The sequence below is a fragment of the Nesoenas mayeri genome, assembly GCF_963082525.1.
Source record: "Nesoenas mayeri genome assembly, chromosome: 7".
NCBI classification, from domain to species: Eukaryota; Metazoa; Chordata; class Aves; order Columbiformes; family Columbidae; genus Nesoenas; species Nesoenas mayeri.
The window spans coordinates 508,224-517,868 of NC_137551.1; the positions used below are offsets into that span (position 1 = coordinate 508,224).

General features: G+C 56.9%; 1 protein-coding gene across 1 annotated transcript in view; it reads right to left on the bottom strand.

The window, feature by feature from the left end:
• Positions 1-9,645, bottom strand: part of CDH23 (cadherin related 23) — a gene marked incomplete at its 5' end in the record, with an annotated part of 192,691 nt that overhangs the window by 10,015 nt on the left and 173,031 nt on the right. The window contains 10 exons of the mRNA XM_080347704.1: positions 761-1,219; positions 2,529-2,732; positions 2,818-2,943; positions 3,814-3,916; positions 4,428-4,535; positions 4,750-4,959; positions 5,213-5,346; positions 6,219-6,399; positions 8,524-8,643; positions 8,726-8,947. Of these exons, the coding sequence (XP_080203830.1) occupies positions 761-1,219; positions 2,529-2,732; positions 2,818-2,943; positions 3,814-3,916; positions 4,428-4,535; positions 4,750-4,959; positions 5,213-5,346; positions 6,219-6,399; positions 8,524-8,643; positions 8,726-8,947 (1,867 nt within the window). The remainder of the gene's footprint in view (positions 1-760; positions 1,220-2,528; positions 2,733-2,817; positions 2,944-3,813; positions 3,917-4,427; positions 4,536-4,749; positions 4,960-5,212; positions 5,347-6,218; positions 6,400-8,523; positions 8,644-8,725; positions 8,948-9,645) is intronic.

A 9,645-nucleotide genomic window follows, 5' to 3' on the forward strand; every position in this document is an offset into this window, starting at 1 on the left:
AGCCGACTGCTGCACCCTCCGCCGGACTTGTTCTCCTGCCTCTCCCCAAAAGTTGAACAGGGAAAACACCCAGCAGCTCCATCTCCTGCCTTCCTGCCTGCTCCCCTCTGCCCAGCCAACAGTTTCTCACACTGCCTCAGCCAGGGTAAGGGTCTGGCTTGTGTGGACAAGAAGGGTTTGGGAGCAACTGTTGCTCCCCATCCATCTTAGCTCAGCACCCCGTCATCTTTAAGAGTCTTGTCCTGTATCCTTTCCAACAAGGGTGTTGGTCTTTCCTGGATCAGGTCTGTGCTTCCAAAACAGACGTGGGGAGCTCCTGGCCCTCCTTCCCTGAAGGCAAAGTTTGTCACCCACCACTTACCCCAGAACCTCCCTGATCCCCCCAGCGAGGGTGCCCGTGTCCGGTCTGCCAAGGCTGAGCAGCCCCCGGCCCGCTGTGGGGCCACCTGCCATGGAGATGGGTGAGATGGAGGGAGGTGATGGATGGCACGAAGAGAGAAAATGAGCACAGACACAGAGACAAACCTGGTGGGCCGAGAGCCGGAAAGGAAAGGAAAGAAAAGGGTTGGTTAAACCAGTTGGAGGGGGAAGAGAGGACAGGGCAGGGTGAGACGGGGCAGCCGGAGGAGGAGAACGGGGAAGCAGGAGGGGAGCATCATCTCCCCATGACTCGGACACCTACCTCCAGGCAGAGAAGAAGAAGAAGCAGAAGAGAGTAGGGGGGTCCGCACCGCCTGTGCCGCCCTTCCCGCTCTCCTACCTGTCCTAAAATCCACTGCGAACGCTCCTTGCTGGTTGGGTACCAGTGCGTCCGTGTCATCACGGGCCACGATCTCCAGCAGGTAGTACTCCAGGCGGGGGTGGAGGTCCCGGTCGATGGCCGTCACCTCAGCCACCACAGTGCCGGAGGCGGCTGATTCGGGGACGCTGACTGTCTGGATGGGGTTGATGAACTCAGGCCGGCAGTCATTGACGTCGTCAATGAAGAGGCTGACGGTGGTGGTGCCAGAGAGCGCTGGCGTGCCCTGGTCCACGGCCACCACGGTCAGCCGGTAGGCATCCCGCTCCTCCCGGTCGATGCTGATGTTGGCCACACGGATCACCCCTGTGGTGGCGTCGATCAGGAACCTGTCCTGGCTGCCACTCTCAATTCGGTAATCGAGCTGCTGGTTGAGGCCACTGTCAGCATCTGTGGCCATCACCTGGAGGACGGAGAAGCCTGGAAAGGGGGGACACAACCTTCACAGAATCACAGAATGTCAGGGGTCGGAAGGGACCTGGAAAGCTCATCCAGTGCAATCCCCCCATGGAGCAGGAACACTCAGATGAGGTTACACAGGAAGGTGTCCAGGCGGGCTGGAATGTCTGCACAGAAGGAGACTCCACAACCCCCTGGGCAGCCTGGGCCAGGCTCTGACACCCTCACCATAAGAGGTTTCTTCTCAAATTTAAGTGGAACCCCTTGTGTTCCAGCTTGGTCCCATTACCCCTTGTCCTATCACTGGTTGTCACCGAGAAGAGCCTGGCTCTATCCTCCTGACACTCATCCTTTATATATCTGTAAACATGAATGAGTCCCCCCTCAGTGTCCTCTTGTCCAGCTCCAGAGCCCCAGCTCCCTCAGCCTTTCCTCACACGGGAGATGCTCCACTCCCTGCAGCATCTTGGTGGCTGCGCTGGACTCTCTCCAGCAGTTCCCTGTCCTGCTGGAACTGAGGGGCCACAGCTGGACACAAGATTCCAGGTGTGGTCTCCCCAGGGCAGAGCAGAGGGGCAGGAGAACCTCTCTGACCTACTGACCACCCCCTTCTAACCCACCCCAGGTACCATTGGCTTCCTGGCCACAAGGGCCCAGTGCTGGCTCATGGTCACCCTGCTGTCCCCAGGATCCCCAGGTCCCTTTCCCCTACGCTGCTCTCTAATATGTAATTTCCCAACCTATACTGGAACCTGGGGTTGTTCTGCCCAGATTCAAGACTCTACACTTGCCCTTGTTCATTTCATTAAATGTTTCCCGCCCAGCTCTCCATCCTGTCCAGGTCTCTGATGGCAGCACAGCTTCCAGTGTCACCACTTCTCCCAGCTCGGTGTCATCAGCAAACTTGCTGACAGTCACTCTATTCCCTCGTCCAAGTAATTGATGAATAGTTTGAATAATACCGGCCCCAGCACTGACCCTGAAGCACTGCACTAGATACTGGCCTCAACTGGACCTCATTGACCACGACTCTCTGGCTTCTTCCCTTCGGCCAGTTCGCAGTCACCTCACTACCCGGTCATCCAGACCGCACTCCCTCAGTTTAGCTTCTCAGCCTAGCCTTCTCAAGCCAGAGTTGGAGAGCAGCAGCAACCACCCCGCAGCCCAAGGCAAATACTACCAAGCTACATGAGCAGCCCCCATTCTCAGATGTTTCCCTTCCGCCCCATCGTGGCCAGCCCTGGTGCTGGGAGCTGGACTTCCACATTCCCAGGGGAAGCCCAGGTGTCCCCAGCACCCACCCTGAGCCCAGCCCCAGCCTTCTCCTGACCTGGGGGGCTGTTTTCCCGCAGCCGCACTGTGACGGATGCCGGTTGGAACACGGGGCGGTTGTCGTTGTCATCCAGGACGGTCACGGCCAGGCTGGCTGTGCTGTTCAGCCCCCCCACATCACGAGCCACCAGTGTGAACTCCAAGTAAGGGTCCAGCAGAGCCTCTCGGTCCACCACGCTGCCGGGCTTCACCGAGACCACACCTGGAGAAACGGGAAACCCAGTGACAGACCCCATGGCTGCCTGGTGGCCCTCGGCTGGGGACAGGGACCTGCTGAGCCACCCCACCTGTCCTGTTGTTGATAACAAAGAGGTCCAGAGATGCCTCCAGGAACTCGTAGGACACCACAGCGTTGCTGCCCTGGTCACCATCCAGAGCTAAGATGGGTCCATTGAGCATTGTGACCGGAGTCCCTGGGGGATCACAAGGGTTAGGGAGGGTCGTGGCCCATAGAGCCCCCCCCGTCCCCCTCCCACCCTGGTGACGCATGAGGGACAGCAATGAATGGATGGAGGAGGTGACAGAGCGTGGCCTCGCGGGGCACAAGGCAGCGGGGGGCAGCTGCTGCAGCCTTGCAGACCGACTCGCGAGGCCCAGGCGAGGCGGCGGCATGTCCGGCTAAAAACAAACAGACAGACAGACACATCCATCAGACGGGTGGCACCGGCACCCTGACAGCGAGGGCATCACCTGGAGGCACCCAAACCCTTCGCCTGGGATGTCCCTCAGTGGTGGGACAGGGAGGTACCTGAGCTCTTGGAGCAGGGAGCGATTTAAACGGCAAGAAGTCAAAAAGAAAAGAGGGAAGATTTCTAGCTCTTTGCCTGGGAAACATCTGCCTGGACAGGCCGGACTGTTTTGTCTCTGACCCCCGGAGCAAGGTGGCACCAGGTGCTGGTGACGAGAGCTGGCACCCCATCCCCTGTAGGGACATGGGGCAGGTTGGTGCCCTCAGGGCTGTCCCCCTGGCTCAGGCCATGGCCACGGCTTGCTGTCTGCAGCTGTGCGATTCCCAAACAGGGCTGGTTTCTTGCAGGGTTGCATCTGAACTGTGCCTGGAAGGGTTTCCACCAGTGGCATGGACCAAAGCCATGGTCTCCTCGAGGCTGAGCTCCCCGAGTGGTCAGGAGGAGCCCTTCACACTCAGTATCTCCGTCCCACTGACCTGTAGCCTTTCCCTGCTCAACGTCGTGTCTCCTCCACGACAGCCAGGAGACACCTCCCCTCGCCCAGCCCCAAAGGGTGTCTCCAGGAGCCACACAAGGGAGCAATGAGAGACCTACCCGGGGGAGAGTTCTCCATCACCTCAGCCTGGTAGGAGCTCTGGGTGAAGAGGGGGCGGTTGTCATTTTCATCCGCTATGTAAATGACCAGCAGGTCAAAATCCTAAAGGAAAATGGGGACAAGAGGGAGATGACCTCAATATCATTTCCTTGAGCTCATCTCCTGCCTCTCCCACTGTTGTTCAAAGCTGAAGCCCTGTGCAGCCATGACGCTGTGAACCTTGGACCACCCTGGGGGGTCTGCAGGGACCCTCACCCCGGGGCTGGGCACCCCTTCCCAGCCTGCACCCCAAAGGGTGATGCGTGGGACACCTTGGCAGGGCCAAAGGATGCTCCAGTGTCATTGTTGTTGTCCAGCATTCCAGCCCAACTTTTTCCCACCTTCTGTGACTGGAGTCAACCTGAGATGTTGGACTTGCCCTAAATCCTACTGGCCCTATTCTTTGGTGGTTGCAGCCCCAGCCTTGTGGCCCCCAGACACTTTTTGGGGATGAGGGTCCTATTGGAAATGCTGTGGGTGAAAGCACCACCTGGTTCTGGCCATGGCAGGAGCCCCTTCTCCCACCCTCCCTGCTGCCTGCACTGCTGGAGGCCCGGGCAGGGTCCGTAATTACCCGCCTGGCATTGCGGATGTTCTCGGGGTTGTCCTTCACCGTGACCGTCAGCCTGTACTCCGCCACCCGCTCCCTGTCCAGCGGGCGATTTACGTAGATGATGCCACTCTAGTGAGAAATAAGGGAGAAAATAGGTGCAAGGCATGTGAGAGATGCTTCCCCTGGGGCATCTCCTGCCAGGGCGGGGTAAGGGAAGGCAGCACGCCAGGTGGCACCCATGGGTGCCCAGAGAAGGTAGGACTCTAGGACCAGGGGTGTTCACCCTCCATGTCCCGGTATCCCATCCCCCAGCGCAGGGCGGCCGCAATCCCCAGGGCCATACAGTGCTGTTGATGTAGAAGGCGTTCTCCGTGTTGCCCGATGTTATGTCGAAGGTCAGGAGGGCGTTGGGTCCCTTGTCTGCATCGCGGGCAAGGATGCGGGTGACGAAGCTGGATACGGGGGTGTTCTCACTGAGGGTGAGGTTCATCGGGAGGTTGAGGAGCACAGGGTCATTGTCATTGATGTCCAGCACACGGATGCCCACCATCATCTGCCCAGGAGAGAACCGATGTGGGGATAAGGCACCTATTTCCATCCCTCCCAACCTTACTTTGCCCACTCTCTGGGCAAGAGCTGGGCTTCTCCACTTAGCCCACCATGGTCTGGGGGAGGAAACCCCCAGGGCCAAGAGGAAGGAGTAGGAGGAGAGGAGAGGAGAGCGAAGGCAGAGGAGAGCCCAAGGAAGGAGCTGGGGACCGGAGACAGCACCCCACAACCCTCTCCCACTGCCCCAGGGGACTCACTGTAGAGCTGAGGGGGGGCACCCCCCGGTCCCGGGCAGCGATAGTGAGATTGTAGAAGGCGATGTTCTCGCGGTCCAGCTCCGCATCCTTCCGTACTCGCAGCTCCCCTTCCACCGGGGAGATGACAAACTCCCCTGCCAGAGACAGTGGGGCCCTGGCTCGTGCCATGCTGCTGCCAGCAGCCCGGCTCCCCAGGGTGACGGGCACCATGGCGGGCTCGGGGACAACAGCCCCAGTGCCCCTTTATGGCAGCTGCGAGGGCTATGGGCAGCTGGGTCCTGTCTCCAGGGCCGACGCACCCCCAGGTACCGGGAAGGCGCAGGGGATGTGGGCTGAATGGCCAAATAAGAGGCACTCACACTCCTTGGTTGGGCCTTTTGGAGCTGCCAACAGCCCTCCAAGCACCTGCTTGTTCCCCATAATGACCAGAGCATGGGTCCCCCAGAGCCAAGGGGCTGCATCCCAGTTGTTCTGCACAAGCTTTGCAGAGGGTCTGCAAAAGCTTTGGAGATGGGCCGGGGCTCTGCCTTCCAGATACCCTGGGCTAAGGTCACTACGCATCTACAGCGGGACAGCTGCAGGTCCTCATGACCGGGGATGCCCATGGCTTCTCCGGGGTGCTGGTGGGGCTGGAGCTACAGCTGCATCATGGGCTGCAGAGCAATTCGGTCCCCAGACGCCCTGCAAACCCCATGGGGGTGAGGGGACGGGGCTGTGCGCTTGCAGCTCTAGGTTTCTCTCTGCGGTCTGATTTTTTTGCCATTGTTGTTCAGCAGATTTCCCCCCTTCCTTGCACAAGCGCTGGCCACGAACAGGTTAAGTTTCCTGTTGCTCAAAACAGGATTTCCTGGTGTCGAAAGGCTGAATTCGCAGAAGCGCCCAGCGGGGAGGATGGCTTTTCTGACACGCTTCCTCCTCCGCTCCCACGCCAGCTCCTGCAAGCTGGGCTCCTCCATCAACGAGAAGGAGCCAGAAGAAGAGGTGACACCCCTAGGTCCCCGCTTACCGAGGGGGTCCCCAGCGATGATGCTGTACTCCACTTGCCCGCTGGGTCCCGAGTCGTCGTCGTGGGCCAGGAAGGTCCAGACGCGCGGGCCGGGCTGTCCTTCCGTGACGTCAAAGGGACCCTCGTAGGGCCGAGGGAAGGTGGGACAGTTGTCGTTGATGTCGTTGAGGTTCACCAGCACCTGTGGTCAGGAGGGAGGGTGGAAGAAAGTGAGAGGAGAGGGACGGAACGGGGGGACCAGCCTGCTGGCCATGAGAAGCCATGGATGGGTGACACTGCAAAATGCTTCCCGTACTTCTGGCTTTGCTGGGATCACCAAACATCCAGCTGACAATTCAGAAACTCACACTCAGTTATTCCTGATCCTGCCCGTCCTACAGTGACACCATGAAACTCCAGCCACAAACAGGTGGGGCCCTTGTCATCCTTCGGGCCGTGCACTGTGATGGAGAAGTCAAGGCAAAAGCCAAATGTTCTCCACATTCACGTCCTGAAACCCAGGTTGGATAGACAGAAACCAAGGACGTGGATTTGACCATCAAAGCCATGAGTTCAAAGAGGCGCGATCTCCACAGCCAGCTGCACACTTGGTCCCCAAGGTCTTCACTCCTAATGCTGAGTAAACTGTACAAAATTTGCAGCTTGTGTCCTTATTTCAACCCAAACCAGCAGCAACACTGCTGGCACATTTCCTTTCTTAACATTCCTGTGTATGACACGCTTGGCTGGCTAGAAATCAATCCTACAGATCTCCAGAGGGGAAAGCATCAACATTTTTAGGACAGAGTAGACCATGGGACCGCTAGCGAAGCTGGGGATCCGATACGCTTGCATCTTGCTTTTCAACTGAGTCATGCTACACAGAAGACATTTATATACAGGTCTATACCAAACAATATTGCAAAGAGGGTTAACCCCTTGCTAGGCTTCAGGGAACTTGCACAGCGGAGAAAGCCAACCTGAGGAGGAGAGTCTCCAGTGGGTAATAAGAGGCTGAGCTTTGGTGGTACCGATGGTTATGAGAAAGATGCTGCGAATTGTTGTGACCTCTTGGGCTAAAAGACAGTAAAACCCATCAGAATGGCATTCATTACTGGCTAAATCCGATCTTTACAGAAGAGCCTGCCTGAAAGGCTGCTCCGTTTCCTAGCAGAAGAGAAAACAAACACTGGCATGCCTTATCAGGGTGATGGATTTCCCATCACTCGGGATCTTAAATAATCACTAAATCTCCTCCTAAAAGAAATGTTTTCCTACGGTGCTGGCACAAACTCCCTGGGCCATGGAGGGAGGGTGCTTCCTACCCCTTCCAGCTCCGGTGCTTGTGGCTGAAGGGCTTTCCAAGTTCATGTCTGCTTGGGCCAAGAGCAGGGAGAGCTTTGCCTTCCCCAGCAGCCGCTGCCTTGCCCAGGTCTCCAGGTTTCTGTCGCTGAAGGCATCTCCAACAGTATCGGATGCACACATCTGCCCAAGCTGCCAGGCTTGCAGGGACAGATTCTACCCACACAAATCTCTCCCCTTCAGTTTCTCTATTTTCCTTTGCATACAAGAACTTATCTCCTCTGGGGGACCAGCAAATGCTTGGCTCGATATCTGAGTGAGGCATAGTGGTCTACGATAAGAAGCCAAGGCAGAATATCTAACCAATCCCTCCCACCTGCAGACCCCAACGCAATTCCAGACATGGAGAATGTCTGCCATACATCCCATCAAATTTTGGTTTAGGCCACAGAAACAGTCAGTGTATTAAATTCCTGCAACAAAAATTGCTTTGCAGCTGCTAGTCTGCCCTCCCCACACTTGGAGCTGTGCACTGATCTCAGGTCACCATGGTCCAGGAGAAATGGAAGAGCTATAGGGAGAAGCAACCGAAAAATGGCTAGGGGTTTTAAATAGCCTCCATGCAATTACTGAAAAAGGAGTTTTAAAAGGAGATAAATAATAAGAGAAGATAAAGATGAAGCAGAAATTAATGCTCTAGCAATGCTTTACTACCTACTGTCCCTTCAGGCAAGAAGAACCAAGAAGACATCTGAAGAAAACCTAGTGCTACTTAAAAGCAATTCCAGGAACTCCTTCTATCTGTGTCTTTATGGAATCAAATAATTGGGCTAATTAACCCACGAGCATCCCTTACCCACCTCCCTGTTTTGCAACCCCCATGACAGCAGCTTGACAAACTGACCACAGCTGGGAAAAGCGATTGGTGACCCCTGGGAAGGAGATGTGAAAACTGCTCACACGAGGGGAAACTTCTCGACCCCAAAGAGGCTGCGGTGTCGCAACCCCGCCAGCAGCTCCCTACCGTGGCGGTCGATGTCAGCCGGCGTGACACGACGGGGCACTGGTCGGTGGCGGTGACGATCAAGGTGTAGCGCCCATGGCTGATCTCATAGTCCAGCTCCTTCACGGTGCGGATCTGCCCCTGCAAGGCGAGGGGAGAGCAGCCAGGAGTGAGGGGAGCGTGATGGGGACACGGCTGGGATGGGGCCGGCACCCTTACTGACCGTGGCACTGTCGATGTGGAAGGTACCCAAGATGTTGCCTTCAGTGATGTCGTATGCAACCGTGCCGTTGGGTCCCTCGTCCCAGTCCAGGGCCTGCACAGTGACCAAGGTGGCATTGAGCGTGGCGGGACCTTCGTCAAGGGTCACTTCATAGAGCTGCTGCTGGAAGGTGGGAGCGTTGTCGTTCTCATCCAGGATGGTGACATATACTGTGGTGGTGGCCTGTGGGACATGGGGACATCGTGTTAAGCACCATGGAAGGACTGGCTCTGCAACTTCTGGAGCTGGCTGGGGAAGGCTGGACTCGTCAAGCTCAACGATCAATGTGGTCTCAATCCTGTCAAGCGACTCAAACAGGATGCAGAGCTCAAAACAGAATGAGCCATGGCTGCAGATGCATCTCCAGGTAACAGTGGGGTACAGAGATTGAACCACACTCTTGTTCCCAAGCTAAGCACGGCTCTGGGTTGCCTTTCCTCTTCACCCGTTTTTTACCAGTGCTGATGACAACAGGCAGCAGCCCCTGGCCGAACAAAAGCCAGAGGTTGGAGGCCATCATGCTTTGCTCACTTTGACATTGAGGACACCTTGGTTGTTCCTACCAAGGGTGGCAACGCGGTCGGATGGAAGGTACCTGGAGATGATTCTGCCATGGCTCAGGAGAAGAAGAAAAATGAGCATCTCAGACACCTGGTCTCTCTACCCGTAGGTCCCATTGTCCACTTGCTAACCCCAATTTCACCACTGGTCAGGCTCAGCCTGTCCTCACCCTCTTCCAGTTGTATCTGGCCCCGCACAGCCACTTACTGAAGGATGTCTTCTGGTTGTGTCACCAAGGGGGCACACCTGGGGCTGGGGAGGTGACAAGAGCATGCCACCTTGCCTAAGGGCTCAGCTCAGAGGGGGGGTTTTGGGACAGA